This window comes from Pyrus communis, chromosome 12 (genome assembly GCF_041283825.1).
Source record: "Pyrus communis isolate YQ-2024b chromosome 12, ASM4128382v1, whole genome shotgun sequence".
In the NCBI taxonomy this organism is placed as follows: domain Eukaryota; kingdom Viridiplantae; phylum Streptophyta; class Magnoliopsida; order Rosales; family Rosaceae; genus Pyrus; species Pyrus communis.
Genome location: NC_142576.1, coordinates 21877501 through 21904077, shown reverse-complemented (window position 1 = coordinate 21904077; position 26577 = coordinate 21877501). Strand labels below are relative to the sequence as shown.

At 37.8% G+C, this 26577-nt stretch overlaps 1 protein-coding gene, 1 non-coding gene and 2 pseudogenes across 6 annotated transcripts; 1 reads left to right on the top strand and 3 right to left on the bottom strand.

Moving 5' to 3' along the window:
* Positions 1-6585: 6585 nt before the first annotated feature.
* Positions 6586-6658, bottom strand: TRNAR-CCU (transfer RNA arginine (anticodon CCU)). The gene has a single exon. It is a non-coding gene; the product is annotated as a tRNA-Arg (tRNA).
* Positions 6659-6754: 96 nt separating this feature from the next.
* On the top strand, positions 6755-8826 carry LOC137744540 (uncharacterized; annotated as a pseudogene). Its single transcript, XR_015954040.1, has 6 exons — positions 6755-7087; positions 7168-7258; positions 7345-7415; positions 7565-7685; positions 7801-7916; positions 8453-8826. The product of XR_015954040.1 is annotated as an uncharacterized LOC137744540 (transcript).
* A 2816-nt stretch (positions 8827-11642) lies between these two features.
* On the bottom strand, positions 11643-21874 carry LOC137746105 (ubiquitin C-terminal hydrolase 12). 4 transcript variants are annotated; one of them, XM_068486170.2, is made up of 32 exons: positions 21656-21874; positions 21354-21426; positions 20985-21132; positions 20713-20870; positions 19646-19911; positions 19330-19548; positions 19145-19253; positions 18935-19050; positions 18529-18627; positions 17912-18021; positions 17309-17383; positions 16845-16923; positions 16601-16747; positions 16442-16522; positions 16212-16331; positions 15984-16106; positions 15526-15603; positions 15322-15410; positions 15130-15238; positions 14895-14963; positions 14669-14779; positions 14523-14578; positions 14249-14426; positions 14051-14152; positions 13890-13961; positions 13595-13660; positions 13309-13374; positions 13012-13098; positions 12733-12849; positions 12542-12616; positions 12356-12442; positions 11643-12240 (listed from the first exon to the last, which is right to left on the bottom strand). In XM_068486170.2, exons 1-32 carry the CDS (start codon positions 21683-21685, stop codon positions 12199-12201), a joined length of 3357 nt encoding a protein of 1118 aa, XP_068342271.2. In that variant the 5' UTR covers positions 21686-21874; the 3' UTR covers positions 11643-12198. The 4 variants fall into 4 exon arrangements, with proteins under 4 accessions (XP_068342271.2, XP_068342273.2, XP_088537609.1 ...); XM_068486172.2 differs by having other exon boundaries at positions 21354-21423; positions 21656-21858; XM_088681483.1 differs by having other exon boundaries at positions 20985-21129; positions 21354-21423; positions 21656-21858.
* Positions 21875-24477: 2603 nt separating this feature from the next.
* Positions 24478-26577, bottom strand: part of LOC137744539 (ubiquitin C-terminal hydrolase 12-like) — a 24755-nt pseudogene continuing 22655 nt past the window's right edge.

Below are 26577 nucleotides of genomic sequence, written 5' to 3'. Positions count from 1 at the left end.
TAGCGTTTGTGTCGACACTTGCTACATAGTGTTTGAAAGGAAACATCTATAAGTTGAATGAAATCTTCGTTTTAAAATTTTGCATTGCTATTCTAAGGTTATAAACTGTTTGTTGTAGAGTCTTTCACCTCTCTTCCAACTTATAAACTAATAAATGATAACTTACGATGATCTTGTATGTTATATTGTGGAATGTTGTGTAGTTCCCTTGCCATGTAGAAGCATGAAAGACAGATTATAAGCAAGGTTGGATTTCAATATACTTATTTATTAGCTTGTACTTTGCAAAACCTACAAGGTTTTTAGCAGATGATCTCTTTCTTAGAAATTAATTTTTTGTACATCTTGTTTGCTAGTGATGATAGTTAAGTTGCTCATTTTAGTTGCATATTTTGTCTGTTGTAATTTGGTATAACTAAGTAGCAATGTGTCAGCATCACTGCTTTTACTGCATGATACATTTCTTACTCATGTTCATTTTCAGAGGCTGGAGCAGGGGCTGAAGGTTGTTTGCGGTGGTTGAGGGTTGTTTGGCTTGTGAGGAACTCAAAGAGTAATGGTATTTGTTACATTGTTAGATTCTTAGGTTTAGTTGAGTTTTTCATGGAAGAAAAAATGTATTAGGAATTGTTTTCATTATCTGTATGAATAATTTCTTATTGATAGTATTACTATTTTATTTTATTTTGTAATATTTGAATTTTTTTTTATACATATTTAACCTATTAGGCACAATAACAAATTGTGCTAACATGATTTGGGCAAGGCATCTGACACTGGTGTCAAAAAAGAGGCACAAAAGACCCTTATTTGTGCTTACCTCTTTGAGCACAAAAGACCATATTGTTCCCAACGGTCCAAGGCAACACTCTTAGAGGGCACACATAATATTATAGTTGTTGCACTGTTCCTATTGGTCTATGGGCGCCTATGTTGGTGCCCTTTGGCCTCAAAGGGCACCATAATTTATTGTGCGCATTGCCCATATTTTTTGTAGTGCTAATTCATTATTAAAAAAACCTATTATGATAAAATACCATAATATTATCCTTTAATAATATCAAAATTGTCTTAACAATTTTCCTCCTAACAATCTAGAACTTTGTTTACTCAATGGCCTTAATTGGAGAACTTTTTCATTGTGAACACGGGTGATACACCACATATTTTTATGTAAGTGGTAGAAAATTTTACTTTTTAAGTTATTAACTTTTTAACACACATATCCCACCATTTATATAGTGACACCTGGTGTAGCACCTCGTGTGTCGGTCACAATGAAAAATCTCTCCCTTAATTGCACATACCAATCATGTAATATTGGATCCAAACACTAGCACTTAAGATACAAAATTTGGGATATCATTTCTCATCCAAAGCTCCAGATAGAATGTGGCCTGTTTGGCTTACTACTCCATCTCATTTAGAGATCTGAGAACTAATAGGAAAATAAGATGCACATTGTATATGTTATTTGCTTAAGTTATTTTGATTCTCTGGTTTTTGGTCGTCCTAAATGTTTGACACATTGTCTCCCTCGGCACCCACTTCATGGCTGCCACAATTGCTTTAATGCCTAGATTAATGGCTGTCGTTGGGTTGAATCCACCATAACCCCACGTTTACGGCATATCTGTCTCTCTGGGTGTGAAGAGTAGAGACAAAATTCCACTTTTTGTTCATGCATTCAATGGGCTTGTATATTACAGTGCCTCTACTGGCGTCACTCCATATGGGCGTGCTGTAAACCTACAATCCTTGCAGCAGCACATCAGAGTAGTATCTTATTTGATGGCATTTTTGTCTCAGGTTGAAGTTTCCCTCCATTGGAGAAGTGGTCAATATATTGGCTGGCTGTCAACTTACTCCTTGGGGAATGGCATGTAATTGTGACCTTTGCTTAGTCTTTTCAAACAAGGGACCCAAGTCTAACTAAATAATACTTGACAATGTTAAATGTATTATTCTTCGAATAAAATCCCAGGAACTAATCCAAAACCACCTACTTGATTGACTGGCTCAGCTTTTGTAGCTGCTTTATCTGCCTGAAGTCGTGTAAACCTTTTTCCTTCTTCCAACTTCTCTGTAGAAATGATGCCAATGCGATCCTTAACAAGGTTTTTCCATGTCTTTGTGTTTATTCTCCTTCCTAAGAATCTCATTTGCCACTACACCAGGAACAATCACTCTTATTCGATTTATTAGAGATGGTGAAACTCTGGTTTCGGCTGGTGAAGACTTTGAACTGGGATTCTTCAGCCTTGGTAACTCGAAAGGCTGGTACTTGGGGATATGGTACGCAGTTTCTACTTATAGAGTTGTTTGGATAGCCAACCGAGAAACACCACTTGGTGATTCTTCGGGACGTCTGAATCTCACTTAGCAAGGAGTTTTAGTCCTCCTTAATAGCTCAAACAACATTGTATGGTCATCAAATTCATCAAGAACCGTGGGGAATCCAGTATCACAACTCTTGGATACTAGAAATCTTATTGTAAAATACAGAAATGAAACTAACCCTTATAACTACTTGTGGCAAAGTTTCAATTATCCTTGTGACACATTGCTGCCGGAAATGAAGCTTGGTTGGAACTTAGCTAGCGGTTTAGAGAGGTATGTCTCGTCTTGGAAGAGCACAAAAGATCCTGCTCAAGGAGAGTTTTCGCTATGGATAATTCATCGTGGCTTACCACAACTTTTTACTATGAAAGGAGAGAAGATACAGGTTAGAGGAAGGTCATGGAATGGCATTCATTTAACAGGATATGAATTTAGAGGAAAAAGAGAACTAAATCCAATAGCTGGGGCCGAATTTGGGTTGAACAAGGATGAGGTCTACTATAAGTACACGCTCCAAAAAAGGTTGGTGTTCGCCAGATATATATTGAACCCGTTAGGCGTTGGGGAGCTGTTCACATGGGTGCACCAAACACAGAGTTGGGAATTTTCCCTTACATTCCATGCAGATCAGTATGAAACTTATTTCTTGTGTGGTGCATATACTACTTGCAATATCAATCGTGTTCCCATATGTGCATGCTTGAAGGGATTTGCACCAAAATCTCCAAAAGATTGGAACTCAGGATACTGGTCCGATGGGTTCATTCAAAAGATTCCGTTGGCCTGCAGCCATGGAGATGGTTTCCTCAAGTACAATGGGATTAAATTGCCAGACACATCTTCTTTATGGTTTAATAAAAGCATGAGCCTCAAAGAATGTAGGCGATTATGTTTAGAAAACTGCTCATGTATAGCGTATGCAAATCTAGATATCAGGGAGGGGGGAGGAAGCGGCTGCTTGCTTTGGTTGATAACCTCGTTGACATAAAAGAATTCACTAGTAACGGTAATTCACAGCCATTGAAAGAAGAACCCTAACAGAGTTCATTTTGGCTACTAGAGTGAATGTCTCCTTGTAGTCTACTCTAAATGTTTGAGTAAAACCACGCACAACCAATATGGCCTTGTGATGTTCAATTGATCCATCAGCCTTGAACTTTATCTTATAGATCTATCTACTCCTAACAGCTTTCTTCCCCGATGGTAACTTCACAATGCTCCATGTTTGATTGTTCTCCAAGGCACAAAGTTCATCCTTTATAGCATTTCTCCACTCAGGAATTAGTTGAGCTTCTTGAAAGGTTCGTTGTTTAATGTGATGGGAAATTTCAGCCAAGAACGTAGCATGATTGGGAAGACACTACTATAATTCCACACCTCAGTGATGGGGTGTTTGGAAGTAAATGTGACATAGTCTCGGAGCCTTGCTAGAGGTTGTCGAGCACGCACAGGTTTACGCCTTGTAGAAGGCGAAGTGGGAACCTCCTTGTGACTTTCATCTTGAGTAGACTCATTACCATCCCCCAGATTGTTAGGTCGAGGAGACACATGACTAGTGTCAGTCACAATCTCTTATTGTCCATGATTGCTAGTGGCTTCAGGATCCAAATGCACTAAGTGTCAATGAACGCAGGCAAATGAAATAAGTCACACATTAGCTCCCCCTCTCGAGAGTGAGCAACCTTCTTGGAGAAATATGGAACAGTTTCCTCAAATTTTACATCCCTAGACACAAACATTTTGTTAACATTTGTAATCTTTTTGAGTTGATGAATACCCCATGAAGACACACTTCGCAGCCTTAGCATCCAGTTTGTCACGATGCAATGCTTGAACATGAACAAAGCAAGTGTAGCCAAATACCCTCAAATGTGATAGAGTTATAGGCCTTCCTTTAATAGTTTCATAAGGAGACTTAAACTCTAAAACACGACTAGGCAATCAGTTGATTGAATAAGTTGCAGTAAGAATTGCTTGTGACCAAAATTTCTTTGGTACGTTCATATGCAACATCAATGCATGGGTCTTCTCAAGTAAATCCCTACTCTTCATTTCAGAGATCCCATTTTGTTGTGGGGTTCCCACACAACTTGTCCAGTGGATAATACCATGAGAGCTCAAATATTGATTCATATTGTTGGATAAGAACTCGGTGCCATTATCGGTTCTTAGGTTCTGAATGGTTGACTGAAATTGAGTTATGACAAGTTGATGAAAGTCTTTAAACATAGAGAAGACCTCATTTTTGGATTTCAAGAGATATAGCCTAGTAAAGTCATCCACAAAGATAACAAAATATTTATATCCATCAAAAGATTCAATAGTTGGACCCCAAACAACGGAGTGTACAAGTTCAAAAAGTTTGCTAGCCCTAGACATTGAGGAACTAAAAGGGAGTCTAGTAAACTTGGAGAACTGACATGTATCACACATTATAGATGATTGGTACATTTTGAGAAAAAGTTTAAACAAAACAACCTCTAATGGATGGGCTAATCTTTGATGCCAGATTTATTGGTCCTTGGGAGAGATTGAATCAACTTGGAAGGCTTTGACTAGATGATGCATAGATAGTCAAGACCATTAAAAAAAAAAAAAACCCTTCACCAATCGTCTTCTTGGTGAGAGAATCATGAAACACAACATTGCTTGTTGAGAAAGTGACAAGACAATTTAGGGTTCTAGTGACCTTCCTTATTGACAAAAGTTGAAGGGGAAAGGTAGGAACAAATAGTGTAGTAGACTCAAGGCTGTTTGAAAGCAATTTGACTTTTCCCACGCCCAAAACCATGGCATTTTTTTCCATTAGCAACTGATACATGAGAAGGTTTTGACAAGGTTTGAAAACTGTGTAAGTTGGAGGCTTAGTTTGTCATATGGTCAATTGCTCCTGAGTCGATAATCCAACAATCATGTTCAATACTAGTGTGTAGAGCAGTTAAGAAAGCACTAAAAATATCTGGAGCTTTGCTTCTTGCTATATTCTCATTTTCAGCAAAGAAACCTACGAACTGGCCTAGTAGTGCAGTGGGATTTTCATTTGTAGCCTTCGAGCTTTCTGCAGCTTCTTTATGTCCCTTGTTTTGCAAGTATATTGCAAATTCACTGATAAGTGAGACATGATTTGAAGTGAAGTCCTGAATACCATCAATGAATGAACTGTAGTTGTGATTGGCAGCATGCTGAGGTTTGTATGAGCCAACGCTGGGTTGCCTTGAAGGAATCATTTTGTTATAATTGTTGAACTTAGGTTTCAGTTCGTGATGCAGAATCTAGCACTTTTCCTCAACGTGACCTACTGCATCACAGTAACTGCACTTCAAATGTGGATTTTTACCCTTGTAAGGCCTGTTGTCTGAGGGTTTATGTTTTATAGCGTAGACCCTAGATTCAGAAATTTTGGGATTCTTCTCCAAGTTCATCACCCTTCTTCGAGCTTTTTCACGTTGAACAGTGGCACACACCGTTTTGAACGAAGGAAGTTCGACATTCATCAGGATGTGGCTCCTAAGATCCTCATAGTCTGAGTTCAAGCTAGCAAGCAACTGATATATCTTGTCTTCTTCTGCCCTTTTCAGAAGAACAGCAGTGTCAATGGTATGAGGTAGATAAACATCTAACTCATTCCACATAGTCTTGAGACTTCCCAAGTGCTACACAAAGGATTTTCCATCTTGTTGAAGACTGGCAATGTCTCTCTTGAGCTGAAGAACTCGTGCATAATTGTTTTGATTCCCATACATGTCCTTTACAAATTTCCATAGATCGTGTGAGGACTCGGAATAGCTGAAGATTTCAACAATGTTTGTTAAATTGTTACTTAAAAATATAAAGGAGCAAAAAACCGTTTTGAACGAAGGAAGTTCGACATTCATCAGGATGTGGCTCCTGAGATCCTCATAGTCTGAGTTCAAGCTAGCAAGCAACTGATATATCTTGTCTTCTTCTGCCCTTTTCAGAAGAACAACATTGTCAATGGTATGAGGTAGATAAACATCTAACTCATTCCACATAGTCTTGAGACTTCCCAAGTGCTACACAAAGGATTTTCCATCTTGTTGAAGACTGGCAATGTCTCTCTTTAGCTGAAGAACTCGTGCATAATTGTTTTGATTCCTATACATGTCCTTTATAGATTTTCATAGATCGTGTGAGGACTCGGAATAGCTGAAGATTTCAGCAATGTTTGTTAAATCGTTACTTTAAAATGTAAAGGAGCAAAAAGAACGAAAGTAAAAATTAGTTCGCGCCAGGTAGGGGTCGAACCTACGGCCTTCTGCTTAGGAAACAGACGCTCTATCCACTGAGCTACAGGCGCTTGTTGATATCATATACCTACTTCAAAGTTATTGTTCTTCTGCATCTACTTCCCGCCCATTTAATTCCGAATGAAAAACGGAGCCAAACGGAAGGGTTCAGAATGCAAGAGAGAGAGAGAAATGGAGGAATCGATTCGGAGCTTGTGCAAGGGCGTAGCGTCCTTCTGCAACCACCTCCACAGCAGCTGCGACGCCCTCAAAGCTTCTGTCGACCGCCGCCCCATCCCTCTCGATACGGCGTTGTCCAACTTCCTCCAATCCCTCAACCGCCGCGTCTCCGCCGTCAGCACCCAACTCAACCTCCTTGAAACGATGTCGTTCGGCACCGTCCCCTTCGAGGAGCTCTTGGGACACTGCTGCGAGGTCCAAGGAAAACCAAACCCGCCTCCTCCACCTCCAACGTCATCTCTCCCCCTCCACCGTCGCCGGTACTAGTTTTCTCGCCAGCCAAACACGCCCTTAAAAATAATTATTCGTAATAAATTATTAATTATGGTATTTTCTGCAGAACTTGAGATTGACGAGGACGACTTTGAAAGGACGCCGGTTGTTCAAGAGGACGGATTCTATGCACCTGTCATTGATGAAGAAGAAGATTTGTATCCTTAATAGGAATTTGTACTTAAAATTAAAAAATTGGGAATTGGAATTTTGATTTGTGTTTTCTCAGTGGTGTTTCGATTAGATTGGACGAGTCTTTGTGTTTGAAGAAGCTCGGGCTTTCGGATGCGTCTCTTGCTACTTTAGCATCTCAAGGTCAGAAATTGAAATCAAAACCCGTATATCTGTTTGTTTGTGATTTCTAGTTCACAATGCTCGAATTTTGCGCACTTGTTTTCTTAGTTTCAGTTTAATTTTCGCTGATGCAATGGACGCTTTCAGTTCTGTCGCGCACTCTGCTGCAGCTATTGCTAAAAGTGAGGAACCTGATATAGCTATACATGAGTTTTAAGTCCTTTAAGGGGTCGTATGATGCTTCCACGAAGACCTCAGGAGCTCCCAGAGATGGATTGCTATCTGATTTCGGTATTTAATTCTGTCTTTTGTAGTATGTTTCCACTGAAAATCATCGGTTTAGCTGGGAACAAAATCTTATGACGATTGCCCATTGATGTTTGGCATTGCTTTTGAATAAATGTAGGGGAAGTTGAGGATAAACCAAAGCTAGCTGAAGTTCCTTGGCCTCTTGTAAAGGCAGGTATCCCGGATGACTACGAGAGCCTTCCTTCCTACATGAAAAGTCTAGCACCTTGGGAGGTATGAAGCTGCGTCGTGTTTATTGTGATTGCATTTATGTTATCAAATCTGCATACACTGTATTGCAAGGTAATGCTTTAGTTACCTGTATCACGATTCATGATAATGGGAACGACTCTTATACCAGCATTTGGAATCCTTATGGTGATAAAATATAGAGAGAAGTATCTATTGAATGGCTGAGAAATTGACTATTATTCTGATAGCTGTAAGAAGTTGAATGGCGTTGAGGACTCTGGAAAAGTTTATGAATATGTATGATGCACCGTGTAACTCAGAGGATATCGTTATTGATGTAGTGTCTTCATTGAGCAAGAAAAATGAATGCAAATAAGAATGACATTAGGGTAGAATAAGATCGATGTTGACAAACTTTCCGTGCCCTTATGTGTATTTAGAAACTTACCAGTTTTAGTCTTAAATGAATCCTCATCAAATATCACAGTTCGCTTTAAGTTTACTGCATGACGTCAAATTTGTTGTTCGTTTTGTTTCCAATTTGTGAAAAATTGTGTTGTGTTGAACTCGACTTTCAGGACTTGCTTGCCGCTGTCGAGAAGATTAATTCAAGCCTGAAACAGAAAGCAGGGGGGAATATTTCTTCCATCAAGATGAAATTTCGTCCTTGGGCTTAGGTAAATTCTTTTTTTTGGCTTCTTCATAGACTTTGATTTCACGCAAGAACAACAGCATGCCTGCAGTGCATCCATACTTGTTGGCATATGCACACATGTTTCATTTGAAATCTCTTTACCATCATATGTTTATAGATGTCGAAATCAACGACCTGATTTGGTGCTGTTTCATAGATATAGGGCCGAAAGCAAGATCTTACTTGCTGCTGCTTGTACGCATGAATCGATTGGTTGTTAAGACCGTAAATGGTTTAATATCATACCGAGTTTTGTAATGGGATGTAGATCATATCCAATGGAGTTTCATAAAATACGAGTCTTACGAATCCTGCTGACAGAACTGCGTTAGCCTTTTACCCAATTTTGCAACGGAATTGGTGCATTAGTTGTTTTTTTTTGTTTTTTTTTTTTTTTTGAAGTTTCGTTCGGGAACTATTTCGTTTTTAATTTTTGGTTTTCACTTTTGGCGTTAGTGATGACGAGAGTATATATATATGTTACTACTACATTTTACTTACTACTTGGGCCCTCTTGATGAACATGTATAAGATTCATAAACTTAAGTTGCACGAAGACATCAGCTACACAATTTTTTGAAGTTCAATTTTTTTTTGGGAAATATTATTGGCACTCAAAAAATCTCATTCTACACTTCTCACAAGTGTATTTTTCTTTTCTAATATAGAAAGTTTGGAGTGTAGAATGAGATTTTTGGAGTGCTAATAACAATTCCTTTTTTTTTTTTTTCATTATTTGTATGTGGACTTATCATACTGAAGTCATTTGAGAAAAGTACGTATTTGGGTCCTGAAATGAGTTTTGAGTGTTAACATAACCATTCTATATTGAATTGAAATAGGTTGCTATGGATTACGAAATACTTCGAAAGTTTTTACCGTTTTTAGATCTTGGTTTTTATATTTTTTAAACTAAGATCTTACGGTTAAGACACTCAGAGAGTATCCCATACTCCAGAGTAGTGTAGAAAATCCCATGCAAGATCAGGTTGAATAATCTCAGCATGAAAAGCTTCATGAAATCAGTGTTGGTAATTTTGGTCCTGTTGAAATGCAAGCTTTTAGCATGAGGGTTAGGTGAAAAAGCCACCATGATTTTTAACGTGAGCGCAACCTGTATAAATAGACCAAATTAGCTGAGGAAGAACAATAATACAAACAAACTCTTTCTTTCAATTAAGCAGATATAGTGGTAACAATGTGTTTGAGGAAATTGAGACGTTACAACACGGTTGAAAAAGAAAATAAACATGACGAAGAAACAGGATTGCGAGGGACATTTTGAACAATTGCTCGTAAAAAGGCTTCTAACCCCTTCCTCAATTGTGACCTGTATCGCGGGTCAATTGGTCACAATGCCTCCTTCAATCCTTTTTTTTTTTCATCATGATTCTTTTCATTTTCGGCTGTCATGTACCCTCTCAAGTTCCTCAAACAGATTGATACCACCATATTTGCTTGCTTGGAAAAAAACAAAAGGAGTTTGTTTGTATTTTTGTTATACCTTATTCTAATTTGGTCTTATTTTTAGAAGTTGTGTTTATGTCAATGTCATTGTGGCTTTTTCATCCACTTCTAACGCTAAGTTTGCATTTGAACTCTCAATACCACATGGAAGGTGATTTTCACACCATTTTTTTCTAGCTTTTACGGTGGCCATTGGACCGTACTTGTGGTCGCCCTAGCTTTTATGGCGACCATCGGACCGCACTTGTGGTCGCCCTTGTTCACAGCAAGCAACCAATGTTTGCAGATGTTGGAAATCCTGGATTTCTTCAGGTCATTACGCTGATGGGCATCGTTCTTTTATTTTCAACAAAACTGAAGTGTCTCCAGAGACATTTGAGTATAAACAGAACCACTTTTTTTTAATTCAACACTCAAAGCATCCCCATAGTCACCATGGCTTGCTATGTTTATTAGATTGGATTAATCCCCAAACCCTGAATTTTGATATCAATTTGCTTTGTCATTGCATAGATAAACCTTTATAAAGTCATAAAGTTGGGACCAAGTTAATTTCATATTTTAGAGAGGTGATTAAATAATAGAGGTGTAGTTAAAAATATTATTTATCAACGTATTTATCCTTAATGAATGTGTGTGGAAATACTAAAATTTTCATGCCAAGAAGTTGTACACATGCTTGAGAAGTTAGAAACATCGCAGCTTCAACAAGGTGTTCATGTTGATGAAGTATTATATTACCCGCAAGCTTAAAAAGGTGGTATCAACTTTAAAAGCTAAAGCATTGTCCCAAACTTTAGAGAAATATTGAGTTCATCTTAAACTTTTATTAGTGATATTGCATGTTTTTGTACTCATTGACGATTATTACTGTTTGGCGATGTGTTTCCTAAAATGGGACCAAAAAAAAAATTTTAACTTGTCACCATATGAAGTTTATTCCTACACATAACTAGTACCAAGTTGGGACCAAAATTGTTTATGACTTTAGAAGGTTATTCCTTTACAGAGTATTATTTTAGAGAGATTTTACTGTATAAGATAAAATATAACAAACTAAAAGGGACATGTGGTCCAATATCCAAATGAATAGAGTGGAGAGATTTTTTAATGTACCTGAAACATGAAATGGTACGGCACATGTTATTATACAATTAGAGGGACACCTGGAAAAATAAACTTCCCTCCAATTGCATAATAGCATGGGGTGTACCATTCCGAATACCGAGCATATTGAAAAATTTCTCAATAAGATGTTGAGTTTCTATCCATGCATCCCAGGTTCGAAACCTTATCCATCCCTAAATTATTGTAATAATTTCAAAGCAATTTCTCTCCTCAATAATAAAAAATTTAGAGAGGACAAGAAAAAGGGATATATGCGTAGTCATATTTTAATGTTCCTGGATTACTTGAACTGCATTGCTGAATAGCGTTTTTCACTTAAAGTTCGGTAGCGTATCTTATACATCTATTTTGGTATATAAATCAACATGTCCTGCATGGACGACGCAGTGACTTGTGCAAAACTGAAATGCGAAATCATAAACACTGCATAGATGAACTGAAAAATAAACGATTCAGATCGATACACACAAACACACCAATTCGAAATCATATATCTTATACAATCTGAGAGCCAGAATTGTGAACAAGCCAAATACGCTAATACAAACCCGTTTTGCAGTTTTTTTCCCATCTCTTTCACGAAATTAAGATAAAATTAATTGAACAGAAAAATAATATTACGGAACAATCCTAAATGCAAATGCAGCCGACTGTACCCGATACAAATGCCCTCAAAATCTCCTTATGTACTGCTAAATTACAACGGAGCTGTATAGGGAACGCAACCAACCTCCGAAAGCGAGGAGGCGCCTTCATCAAGGAGGTAAAACAAACAAACAAACAAACAAAAGGATCAGAGCAGAACTCCAGCAGAGGGATTAACAATTTTACGACACATCGGGAGATGATCTTCCAGTTCCCCAACCACATGAATCAATATTTGAGCCCAAAACACAACAATCGAATCCTAACCAAATCACCCCTATATGATACGAGCTACATTGTTTCGCATCCTGGCTGTTTTCAGACTGCCTCTGTGGCACTGAAGGATGCTAAGTACAAGCTGATGCACTGGCCTAGGACCATCGGCTCTTGTTAGTTGTATATTTTAACTGGCTTCTCGTATGTGTGACGGTTCTGCAAAATATTGTGAGGTGAATCAAAACCAAGAAACGGGAGGTATCCATTTCTTCGATACACTATTTGGGCATAAGCATGTGAAGTTTGTATAACACCAAGAAGCAGCACTTACCTGATTTGCAGCATACGCTCTCTTAGGAGCATTATCAGAGTGCTCCAACCCAAGGTACTGCTCCCATGCACCATAAACATCTCTTCTCTGAGGAAAACAAAAGCCATAAAAATGGAATTAAAGAACCCGCAACGCAATAATGGCAATACCCATAAGCACAAGATTGCGATAGAATATAGAACATACCTGAAAACGGCTGGAAACAACATCAGAATCCTGCAAGTACTCAGGACGACCAAGTGACAAGAAAGCAAACTTCCACTGCGCAACCAAAAGGGAAATAGATGAGCAGCAACATACAAAAACCATTAATAATAGAGGTAAAACAATCTTTTCCTCCAGTCACGTTCCAACGAATGTAAGGTTGAATCAAGTACCTTGGAGAACTCCTCATCGGGGACCTGCAATTTCTTTTGTATCCGTTCTTTAACTTCAGCTAAAGTTTCACCTTCATGGATGACCAAGAAGAAAGGTTCCCCAAAATTTTGTACTTGCTGTTGAAATGTACAAAGAACAAGATAGTTACTAAAATCTTTATATATTTGGGTGAATCACTCTTCATCTCTAACTGAAACAGGAATCAAATAGTTGTACAAAATATCAATCAACAAGCCAAGATTCCGCTTGCGAAATTTTTTTTATAAAAATTCGCATACCATCTGGTTCTGTGCAGTGTCTTTTGTAAAGTGGTAAACATGAATCAAGCGATCATGGGGACCCAAGTTTTTCTCTTCTTCTGGAATCTGATACACAAGGGGGGAAAAGTCAGCTGCATAGAAAGTACCGATTAAAAATATCAATCCAAGCAAGGATGCTAATCCGGAAAGGGAAAACCAACTAATTACAAATCTTGCCCATAAAACTACACCCACATTCTAAAAAATTTCAACTGAATAAAGAAGAAAGTTCCCAAAATAAAACTAGATAAAGAAAAGGGGGAGAAATGAACTTGCCTCCTCTGCACGCAAAGTCCAGTACTGGTCATTTATATTCTCAATTTTCTCACTGTATGGGAAGATCTGAAAACAAACAGATGGAACTGAGTGCAACTACAGACTAAAGCACATACATTATTCGACGGAAAAAAATTCTGATATAATAAGGTCCTTTAGGAAAACAAGCCAAACATATCATATATAATCACATCATAAATGGGGCCAGCTACGTGCATATCATTTCTGGGAAAAATGACCCAAAAAAATACCTATATGCTGACACAGCTGACATACAAATAATTACCTTGTAAATCTTGTGATAGAAAACCTCAAGCAATCGGAGTTCTGCATTTGGATGAGACAGCTCTACCTGTTTCAAGTACACCATACATTGAGTAAAATCTATTATACAGAACTTTCAAAGGAGGCAGAGATAAATTATGTTGAGCATCTAATAACTCTTAAAGTTAGTCAAAGTGATGTATCTTATAAGCAATAAATAAAGGAAATTGATGTATGACAGCATCATTACCTTTCCTGTACCAAAAACGAAAAGAAAATACACATAGAACTTAAAATATGATTGACAGAAACAGTACCTTCGTTTTAAGTACATTAATGACATCCCCCACAGTGCTCTGTTTGGGCAATCTAATATTGTGAATCACCACCTGTAAACATATCACTCAAGATTATGATGTGCACAATGATGTAATCACTGTTCATAGGCAGAAGACGCTGAAAAAAAAATTACTCGTACCTCATCTTTTGTAGCATGATGAAAAGCAACTTTTAGATTTTTTAGGCCTTGCAATTCTGGCAGGGGGATGTCCAAGACTTCATAATACAAAATATCAGAGCTCTGTAAAAGGAAACAACAAGCATAATTAGTAGCCACACCACATGATGCATATGAGAGTGAATTAAACAGAGGAAGGGGCAATACAGTGTCACCTACTTGATTGTAATGAACTAACATATCAGTTAAATGCTCTACGCCCCGAAATTTAATTGGTTGGGGCTTAGGTTGCTGAGAGTAGCAGTTATGTGCAGTGAGTCTGATTTTGGTGGGATCTTCCAAACCAATTTGGCGAGCCAATTTCTCCACTACATCATCGTAAGTGTGTAGCTTTGACCTAAAAATAACAATGAAAAATAAAGTTAACGAACTGAGTAATAAAACAATGATGGACTGTTCAACTAGGAGGGACAATGGTTCAGGAAGTACATACAATTCTAAACTGAAATCCTCCTCCTTAGGTTTCTCCAAAGAACGGAAATGAACAACCTGTAAAGCATCAGACCATTCAACACAGTTAGGTTTAACATTCAACAAAATATAGCTATAAAACAAATTAAATGTTTCCACAGCCTGTACCTGGCGATTGTGTACGTATTCCAAAAATGAAGGAACATCAGGATATTTACATTCGTCTTCACTTTCAAGAGGAGTAGACTTCTGAAAGCAAATAATATCCCCATCTTCAATCTGGAAAAGGAACGCAACCAATGGTTAACTGAAAATATACCTAGAATCAAAACGTTAATTCCTATAATACACATATATTTGTAATATACCAAGCATGCAATATAGCAACAGTTACCTGACTTAATCGAAATGAGGTCTTCTTGTCAAGGTGTTCGCACATGATACAGGGCTCAAACTTTATTTCCTGAAATTGTAGCACAAAAACATATATTAAGTTTGCTTAAAATGCTACAGCAAAGCATGCAACGAATTATAAATATACATATACATTCTACACGTCTATATACAATATATATGAGTGTGTGTGAGCTACGACACAACCTTATGCTAAAATTTAAAGTGAAACACACCTCATAAAGTTCAATTTCTTCATCAGGGGTAAAGCCAGCCAGTTGATTTAATTTTCCTAAAATCTCTGCTGGTTTACTAGAACTCTTCACGAAAAACCTACCAACAAAACTGGAAACAGAAAAGAAACTTAAATTAGCAAACACAAGGCAAAGGATAAAAATATTCAGCCACGCAGAAAGAGCAGGAGGTACCGTAGTTCTTGTTTCTCAGGCTCATAAAGCTTAAAGAAAAGAAGGATATCTTCCTTAGTTTTGACAGGCGGAGGAATAGGACGTAGATCCTGGAAAATGTACAGAAACGATAAAATGTAAGAAAAAAATCCTTTCATACAGCAATTGGAACTCCAACAAGCTTCACTACACAGGTAGTAACAAGAATAGAGTAAGACTGGTTACCGGCCCAAACTCTACTTCCAGAAACAACTTTAGCTCTGCATTGTGTGTTTTATTTGATACCTCTCTCAATTGTCCAACCTGAAAAATGCAAGCGGTCATCATTAGCTTTGCATAAGGCACCTAAACCAAGCTCTTCTTAGCACCGAAGTGCAGTTAAAAAAACTATCAATCATTCCAAATCTGAGATTGAATGTTTATCACTGACCAATCCATTAAGCACTTAGTTAAATTCCAATTTCACAAATAATACAATTCTAATCATCCATCATTCGTTCATAAACTTGAGCTGATCAGTTTTACACAACATCCACTAATAAATCCAAATGGAGGAAAAGTAATAATTGAGATATAATAAGAATTAGGAATTACGAATAGAACTGAAAACAAAGCACGCGGGCAAGGAGCAGGGCATCTTGCATTGAAAATCCATTCAAAGGTAGGAAGTACAAAGTACGTACTGATTGTGTTTCTTCCTGAGGTGTCAATGGTCGGTTGGGGCGATATGTGTGGTTTTGTCTCTTGGCCCAAATCCAGAAACGCTGAAACTGCACTGGTATGCCAAACTCTTTCGCAACGTCCTCCTGTTAACCATTTCAAATTTAGGAATTCCCTATTAAACATAACCCCAAATTGTAAAAAAGAATAAAGAAGGTATAAATGCACAAAGTCAGCCTGTACTGGTGTACCTTGAAAAGATTAAAGGGCTTTTGTTTCTCAATACGGAAATTACGAACTTTGTCATGGTCCACAAGGTCAAAATAAATATCCCTTCCAATTTGTTCTGTCAGATCCACATCTCGAGCAACCTAAACACATCATTAAATTTTGCCATAATTTTTTTGTTCCACACGAAACACCTGTCATACCAAATCTGAACAAACAATGGTAAAAACGAGGATAAACTAGAAACCTTTACCTTAATAATAGTATAGAGGTGTGCTTGTGCCTTATATTTCCTTTTGTCCTCCTTCTCTCCTTGTTCTTTCTTCAACCTTATCTGAAATGGAACATAGAATGTCAGTTCATTCTCTTAATTGGATACTGGAATCAGAACTTATGCATGATATACGATTACCCTTAGATGTTCGGCTATGTCTTTCTCATCCACGTTACATATTATTTTGTCCTTATCACTGTCCCGTATATACACAAGCATGTATGCATTTGAGTATTTTGTAAATTTGAAAGGAGTATTATTGAAGCCAGGATTGGTCTGTGGCAACTGTTGGAAAGAAAACAACAATAGGTCAGTTGACAATTAAGAAACTTTAAAATCAAGGAGAACCATAGCAGGTCGGATACAGCAAAAACTAAACTACCTCTTCCTCACCACCGTACTGCTCTTCTAAAGCTCTCTTCACATCCTCTTTTGTCACACGTTCATCATCAAATTTGTACCTAAAACAAGACATGACAAATTACATCAACACATGAAATGCATGCACAAGAACACTCAGTCATGCATAAAAATCCAAATAAAGAAATACCGACTTCAAAGTAATTCTTGGAAAAAAAAAAAATGCATATGTCATAAAATAACAGGTGCTTTCTTTTTGAGCAAGCAGTCAGGTAACCATGTTATGGTACCAGAATCCATCAGAAAAGCAATGTGAAATATATAGATTCCAATAAAACCATCTTATTTGAACAATGAGCAACAAAAAAACGTAGAAGCAAAGCAAGAGAGCGGTGTTAGAGAATGTCTGTCTCTGCATTCATGTGTTTTCTGTCTGAGACTCCAGACAACTACAGAGAGAATCGATTCCAGGAGATCAGTCCGTACCACTGGTCTGAGAGGGTTGGTCTGATGAAAGCATAGTAATGTCCACCATGCACCCCACCACTATGCACCAAGACACTGCAACAGTAGAAAATTATCATAGTAAGTAACCAACTACAAAGTAAAAATTATGAAGCTCCACACAACATGACCAACCAGGCAGATGCAAAAGCAGGTTCGAATAACCCTCTTCATATATTGTATTAGTATTTTTAAATACCATAATCACTATTGGGCACAACTGATAAATTAAACCCGAAATTTTTTTCATAATCCCACCCACTCAACTAATAGTAGAGGCACAATGCCTTAATAGTCATAGGCATGAAAGAACTTTGATAAATAAGTAGACTCCTAGACATCATGAATGGCCATGCATTAGATAGTTCTATAACCCAGCTTCAATTTCAATGAAAAAAATTGGTCTATCCACTGGGGATATCATATGTCAAGACAAGAAGAAGAAAATTGGTTATGTTACACTCAGTAAATAATGCCATGCACATGCAAAGGTCTAGAAAATACAATCCTTTGAAATAACATGCCAAATTTAGGAAACAGATGATCTATATTATATCATGTAATAGTACAAGGCAAAATAGATACCTATGAAGAGTGTAGAGGTTGCGAACACTCTTATCTGATTCAGGTGATAGATATTTTCCATTCTCCCTATCAAGGTCAAGTTGAAGAGGAAATTCATAGCGATCATTTATCTGCCAAAAACAAATAATACAACATTCTTACCATGATAATTTATTTGCTTTCCTTTTAAAAAATGTCATTGCCACACAAACAAACATACCCAAGAGGTAAAAACGAATTTCATTAGTATATATAACTTTGAAATAATTCATTCGATTGAGAAAGTTCAACTACAAAGAAACTGGAACACAATGAGGCTTTTTTTTTTTTTTTTTTTTTTTTTGGTTGAGAAAAAAAAGGAACAAAAAGAACCATATAGATAGGGGTTAATCCATCTTTCAGCATTCAGTCATAAAACAAAATTAAAATTAGATTGAAACCCAAGAGGCAAAGACAAGCTTTCACCTGAATTTATACAAAATGTGAAGAAATATATTTTACATGGTACAGTTTTGTTTTCAGCTAAGAAGCATACCTTCATAGTAAAACTAACCTTCATAGTAAAACATCACAGTTTCAATGTTTCATGTATAAACACAGATGAAGCTAAAGGAGGAAGATGAGCTTCCAGTACCAACCTTAACCATAGTGTCCCGCATAAAATCATATTCAAATCGCTTTAGCTGAAGTTGAAGAACGGGAGGGAAGTCAATAAACAGAACACCCTTCTTAGCATCCTGGAATAAACATCCAAAATATTCCTTGAGAGCAATATTTTAAATTTTTAATATCAAAGAAATATATGTAAGAATACTTGCTTCAGCAAGAGATTTAATGGAAAGAAAAAACTGAGGATGCATCCAATCAGAATTTAAAATATATCACGCACGACACCACCAACACATGTTTTGGGAACATATATTAAATACTTCACTGCAGAGGAAACAATGTAAACCCTAGTTTTGGAAATAATGCAACTACAAGCAGCCTCAGATTATATTTATAGTATAAATGCAGCCCTCCAAAAGTGATTCAGTAATTAACCTGCAAACCATGTTCTTCGGCGTGGTATTTATTGTCACCCTCAAGACGTTCAACTTCCACATACTTGTCAAAAGAAGCATAAACATCCCGACAGCCTTTCACATCAAGCTGTAGGTCTGCAAAGTAATAAGAAGAAACCAGTGGCATGCACTGACATTTACAAAATATTTCCCAACTCTTAACAACTGAAATCGTGCCAATAAATATTACCATAAAATGATTCCTTTCTTGTAGATTTGTAATCCACATTGATGCATTCAATGTAATTCATGTGATGTCCTTCAAACAACTGCTGTATTGTACCCTCCACAACAGTTCCCTGGGCCCACAGAACAATTATCAAAGTGGAATGAACAAAAGCTACAGCAATAGCAAAAACTGAAAGCTTCCTATACCTTCATTTTGTCTTCAAGCTTTTCACAAAGAACTCTATTAAGTTCCTGCACATCATGTTGCATAAAAGAATCATATGTATCCCATCCAAAGGATTTGGTCAATTCTTTGGTTGCAACACTGCTATCATTGTATTGTAGCTTATAGAATAAACTTTGTAGCGCCAAAGGGATGCTTCCTGAAGGCATGTCATTCTCAGTTGTTGGCATATGATACACAGCCTGGTAAGTAAGTCCAAAATTGAGATAATGCTTTTCATAGAAAATTCAAACAATCCATGTTTAGCCTACAATGAAAACAGGAGATCATGTAAATGACCTTTCTGAAGTACGGTATATGGTACAAAGTCTGGAGAAGAGAATTCATATAACAAGTTGCTCCCTGATTCTTGAGCCCAACATAACCAGTTTCCTTTTTCGAGTCATATGACCAGTAATCAAGAACCTTACGGACAGCAACCTCAGCTTCAACCACAACTGTATCGTTCACCAGATATCCCCTGCTCGGGTCATAAAGATCACCAAGAGGCATGAATGAAGTGAATCCCCAGTCACTTTCTCTTGCATTGAATTGGTGCTGAGTGTCTGCAACATCATAAAACAATCAAAGACAAAGGTCTTAAAAAACATCTTGAATATGATTAAAGATTGTTCAGTTCTGGTTAAACGCATTGCAAATTAATGTTCTACAACATAGGCCACACCAATAAAATACAATTCTTTACCATATCTGATCGCCAGACCCGCCGCAAGCTCATCCCTTAATAAATGGAAACCCTTGATTCAGTTAGCCTTTTCATTACCTAGAATTCTTGCTTAATTGCACATAATTTCCAAGTAAATTCTTCCTGTTCCTACCTTTACTGTTAATCTATATTTGACATCTAGATACCTAAAAGGAATAATCTATTGGTTTTCAATTTACTTCTAACAGCTGTTGGTACGTTTTACTCCATAATTTTTTGATTCACTTTTTCTCAAACTTAAAAAATCCCCAAATAAAGTCGCCATGGGCACATAGTCAGTTCATGGTGCTGCTGCTGTTAGCCAAGATGTTAGAGAGAAAGGGGTGGAAGAATTTTCTTTACTTTATAGTTTTGATATTTCAACGAGAAAAATTAGAATTAAAAGCTCACAATAACAAGATTAGAGTGATTAATTAGATATTGATTGCGTTCAAATGGCATCACCCAAGAACTATGAAGTGGAAAACCAGGTACGTCCATTTCAAGGATAATAAATTCTAATTAAAAGCCTTGGGTGCCCATGACTACCCAACAACAAGCAAAGCTCTCACTGAAAGTAAAAAAGAAAACAGAATACAACAACCAGGCAAAAGCACAAACTTGAATGCTAAAAAGAAACAAGACTAATAAAGGAATATACCCTTTCTTATTGAGTACTTGGTATGGATCTGATTAACTACAGCCAAGCTGAAGTGCGCATATCTACTCCACCCATATGGCAATGTCCCGGAATCTGCCACATCCAAATACATTGACAAGTAGTCCACATTGTTTCCCTTGGGAAATATTAGTATCCGCCTGATCAAACAAACCAAAAGCAATTCAGAATCCAATCACCGAGATACAAATATAAGCCAATCTTAAGCTGCGTTATAATCAGTTTTTGACATCTGGTAGACAAGAAAAAAATACCATTTATAGCCGCCCACTACGAACATGTCAGAGTAGTGCTTCTTGATGTTCAACCTAGTAAAGTTCTCAATTGTCCAAGTGAATTTCATTGTTGGAGGATCCTCCACTGGTTGACTATCAACTGTACTAGCTGGCTCCACTTGGGCTACTACCAACACACCAAATACCATAAATTTCAAAACAACAAAACCAAAACCCTAAAGAAAATGCAACCACTTGCACTCTAATCAAACCCCGTGGTGCCAAATTCACACAAAAATCAATTGTTTCAGATCAACTACGCCACACATAACGCTCCAAAACCACACCATAAACACAAACATAAGAAATTCAAACAGTAACTCATCGAAAAATTACTAAAAATTAAACCTTCCATTGGCTGAGGACCTTCGACCAAATCCGAGTGCGGCACAAGCATCTCTTCGTCCTCTTGCTGTTGCTGCTAACAAAAGAAACAAAAATCAGAGCTCTGACCGAGACAAACCTAACCCTATCTTACTGAATCATAACCCTAGCAAATCAATCATTGTAAGTCGGTGAATTCCCAAAATTCCTCCCAGTTTGAAACTGCCGAACGGCACCAAGATCCATAGGCGATCAGAAACGAAGAACGAAGCCGAAACCCAATGAAATTAAACCGAGAATGGAAATGTAGAGGAGTCGGTACGTACATCCAATGGTGCAGGAGTCATCATAGTCATTGCTTCCGCGCAACGAACCGTCCGATCGACGAATCTGAGAGACGAACGATACCAGTGAAGGACGGGGGCAGAGAGAGAGGGGGGCAGAGAGAGAGAGATGAGAGAGAAGCGGGGCTTCGTTTTGCGAAGGAGGGGACACTCCCGTAAGAAACTGGCTCAGAGACAAGCCGCTGAGTGCAAAGTCCAGGGAGGGGCGTATTGGGGATTTCGTGGAAGGGCGGGGGTAGTTTGGGAAATTGAGGACCGGGTGCGGTGGGTTTATGACTTTATTTGAGAGGAGTAAGATCTTTAGCGAGTGGAAGGACCAGTGGGAGGCCGACACCTGGGGCGAGATGGTTGGGTGGGATTAAAATGGAAGACGTGGCAGTCACAGAGGGTCACGTGCACTGGCGAATGACGTATGTGATCTTTCCTCGTACACTGGTATTCAAGCTTTTGTTAAAGTGGGTGATGTCATAAATTATAATAATTGTGCACAATTGGTATTAAACTTCTCTCACTTTTATACAATCCACCGCTCAGTCTGAAAAAGTTATTTAAACTACTTATTAATAAATAAAAAATTCTTAGAATGGGTTAAAATTTATGTCAAAGTTTTTATCGAGACTCATTTTTAGCATCCTATCTCCTTTTTTTGTACGTGTTCTACCTTATTAATGAATATAATACTTATTTTCAAAACTACTTATTAATTAAATTTTCTTTATCAATTGTAAAAAAAGCGAAAAGACGGTTTAGTATTCCATCAAAAAATGAAATATAGTATATAATTCCACCCAAATTGTTATTTAGTAATATGGTCTAATAGTATTCTGTTTTACTGATAAGTGAGAGGTTTTGGATTTGATTCTTAACAAAGGCAAATTTGAACCACATTATTATGTTTGCCCATTGTGAGCCTTAACCCACTCCCCCACTCTCTCACCCCCTTAATGTAGATAATATCGTTTGTTCAAAAAGAATAAAGTTTCCGCCCAAATCAAACTTCGTTGTATTTTTTTTTTTCAAACCTCACTAACATGTAGTCGTAGCACTTTTAATTTAAGAAAAAAAAAACTCCCATTTTCTCTCACATTTCTTTCCAACTTCTCTTTCTTTCATTTTAAAATCTGAATATATACATAGAGAAAGTGGCAGAGTCAGATTGTTTAGTTAATAGGGTCATAATATCAACCAAAAAAAGTTTTATTGGGCCATTTCGTCTAACACCTAGTAGTCATAACAACTCGACTGCAAGTGCAGAACTTGACCCATCCACCACGTTGGTTTTTCCTTCGTCAATTTATAAAACTTTGGATTTTTTACTTTAAAGTCTAGCTTGCATACTCTGTGTTACACCCGCCCCAGCCCACCTAAAATCTAAACTCATTTTCCTAACCCAAACCCTAGGGCCCAAACCCGAATCCAATACCCAAACCCTAAATCGGGTTGAACCATAACCCGTTGACTTTGACCCGTTGACCGTTGACTAGGTCAACAGTCAGCGTTGACTTTTGACTTGACCAGTCACCGGTCATCGTTGACCGTTGCCTTTGACCTCGGGGTTGACTTTTGGGTTTTCGTGCGGACCCCTCCTAGGCTAATTTTGAAGTTCTAAACCCGTTTCCGATGTCCGTTTTCCCAAATTCAATTGTTTGAGTAGAGTTTGATTGAAGGTACCATTTGTGTGATTAGGTGCAATTCATAGCAGTGCTTCCGTTATTCTTGTTGGGTACGGTTTGCACCAACGGTGTACGGTGAGTAGACCCCTTCTAAAAATGCATGTTTTAATGGTAGAAATGCATACATAGAAAAGCATGATTTCACAATTATGTTTTACGAAACGCTTTGAGATAACATACTTATTGAGGCTAGTTTGAATTATTACTATTTTTCCTATAACTCATGTTCTTATAGAATATCTGATGGATGACAATATGATATTTAAAACATGTTTAGAACACCTCTTTATAATATAGATGATGGATGACTTTATAATATGAAGTTGATCTTCAATATATGTATGTTAACTAGTTTTATACTTACCTGGTGGTCCTTTTCGCTACGGGACGTAGGGATAGATCCGGTCCGTCCCGGGCGACGGTTTGGTGTTGGCATAGGGCCTGGAGTGTGTTTCCTCTGGCTATTTAGCACAGGGACGGGGAGCCAGCATGGGGCCTGAAGTGTATTTTCCTCTAACTGTTTGCTCAGAGACGGGAAGCCGGCATGGGGCCTGAAGAGTTATCGGACATTCACTAGTGTTTATTATTTATGCAAATTATGATTTGAGACATTGCACAACATGTTAGATTTCGGAAAAACCTATGTTTAGCATTATAATTGTGTTTTCATAAAATCTGGGAGTTAGTACGTTGATAACTGTTTTGTTATGTATATTTATCAACCTGGTCCACTCATGTTTGTTTTGCGCCCCATTCAGGACCTATGAACGAGGAATACGATCTGAGCTACGAGGCATTCCCCTACCAGTGATATTGTGCTATATTCGCTCCGTTTCGCCATCTATTGTAATAGCACTTCTCTATATTAGTTTCTAGTTGTACTCGGTGATAGACTTATGCTCTGGACGTGTCATGTATTTACCTAATTTCAATACTTAGAAGTTGAACTTTTATTTGTGTAATTAGCCCCTATTGCATATTTTAGCTTATTTTCTCAGCTTTTGTTTAAATTAAATGGCTTTCGTCACCCTTCGGGTGTCGCCCAACACGTGACCATCTCGATGTCTCCAGGACCTCGGGGTCGGGGCATGTCACTCTGCCAATTCCTTCTGCCATGAGGTAGATCAGCCGCTACTCCTCCGCAAGAAAGAGTTGGTTAGACAATGTGTGATTGTTAAACAAAGATTGGCTTTTTAGCAAGACACAGACAAAGCCAAAAACACAAATTTTTTGGGAGTAAGCAAACGATGAGGGGTAGGAGCATAAACGAAATATACCCATCAACACCAACGTTTGGTGGTTCAAGTGGTAAGGAGAATGTTCCCCGTAAGCAAGGTCTCGAGTTCAAGCCTTGTGAATGGAGAAGCCAGAATTGGAAGAGCTTACCTTCCGAATGGGCTCCGACCTGGCTAAAGGGATTAAAATATTGGACTTTAAAAAAAAAACCAACTAGGCAATCCCATAAACATAGTTTGGATTGGCTCGCAGGCATAACATGAAGAGTTGCGATAGACCATAGATACACCTGAAATCGTCTGGAAACGATATCAGAATCCTGCAGGTACTGTGGACGACCAAGTCGCAAGAATGCAAACTTCCTCTGCACAACGAGAGGGAAATCGACAAGGAAGCAAAATAAACGATCATTTATACTAGTAAGGAACACTACTTTCCTCTACTGACCCCATCCCAATGAATATAAGGTGGGGGGTCAAGTGCCCTGGAGATGCAATTTCTTTTGTATCCTTATTTTAACTTCAGCTAAAGCTTCCCCTTCACGGACGACCAACAAGAAAGGGTCCCCAAAATTTTGTACTTACTGTAAAATGTACAAATAATAAGAATATAAGACCGATTCGAAAAATCACAGTATTTGGGTAAAACCATCTTTAGCAGTAATCAAATAGTTTACTTCTACCATCTGGTTCAATACGGCGACTTTCGTGAAGTGGAAAACATGAATCAAGCGATCATAGAGACCCAATGTTTTCTCTTCTTCTGGAATCTGATACACAAGGGAAAAAAAAACAGACTGCCACATGAAGAACACTGGTACAATGAGTCCAATTCAATCCTATACAGTAGAAGGGATGTTGATCCGGAAAAGGAAAACAAACAAATTGCAAATCTTGCGCATAAAACTATATAAAAAATTCAACAGAATAAAACTAGTAACTCTTTAAAATATAACTAAATAAAGAAGAGGGGGCAAAGGAACTTGCCTCCTTCGCACGCAAACTTCGATACTGGTAATTAATATTCTTAATTTTGCTCACTGTTTGGGAAGATCTAAAAAACAACACGAGGAATTCTGAGTGCTACATCAGACAAAATTACTTAAGTCCTATACAGTAGAAGGGATTCTGACACAATGAGATCCTTGGGAAAAATAAGCAAAAGCATCATGATACCTAACCGGCATCACAAATGGGGCAGGCTACAATCACTTAAGACCAGAATAAAAAAAAAAGCTAACATGCCGATACAGCAGCCATACAAGTCGTAATTACCTTTTATATCTTGTGATCGAGAACCTCAAGCAGTCGTAGTTCTGCATTTGGATGAGACCGCTTTACCTGTTTCAGGTACACCATACATTGAAAAAGATCCATAATACTGTTTAAGAGGCGCTGATAACAATTGCTACCAATTTTGTCAAGTTATGATCACCACTGCAAGTTGAGTGCAATCCATTATTGGCAACTATAAAGGACAGAAAGTACAAAAACCAGTAGAAGGGAGGGAGAAGAGTAGTTTTCAATCAATTAAAGGCTCTGAGCGATAACGTAATGTATGAAAGCATCATTAGCTTTCCTGAACAAAAAATGAAAAACAAAAACACACAGAGGACTTCTCATACAATTAGCAGAAACTTTCAGATGGGAAGTCATGGATAATACATGGAATGCGAAGATAGAGAGAAATCCACCTTCCTATTAAGTACATTAATCATATCCCCATTAGTGCTCTGTTTGGGCAATATAATACTGTAAATCCCCGCCTGTAAACAAATTACACAAGATTATGATGTGCACAATTGTCCATAAGCAGAAGAAGCCGACCAAATATTCACACGGACCTCATCTTTTGTAGCAGGATGAAAAGAAACTTTTAGATGTTTCAGGCACTGCAATTCTGGCAGGGTGATTTCCAAGACTTCATAGTACAAAATATCAGAGCTCTGTCAAATTCAAAGCATAATTAGTACCCGCACCACATGATGCTTATGAG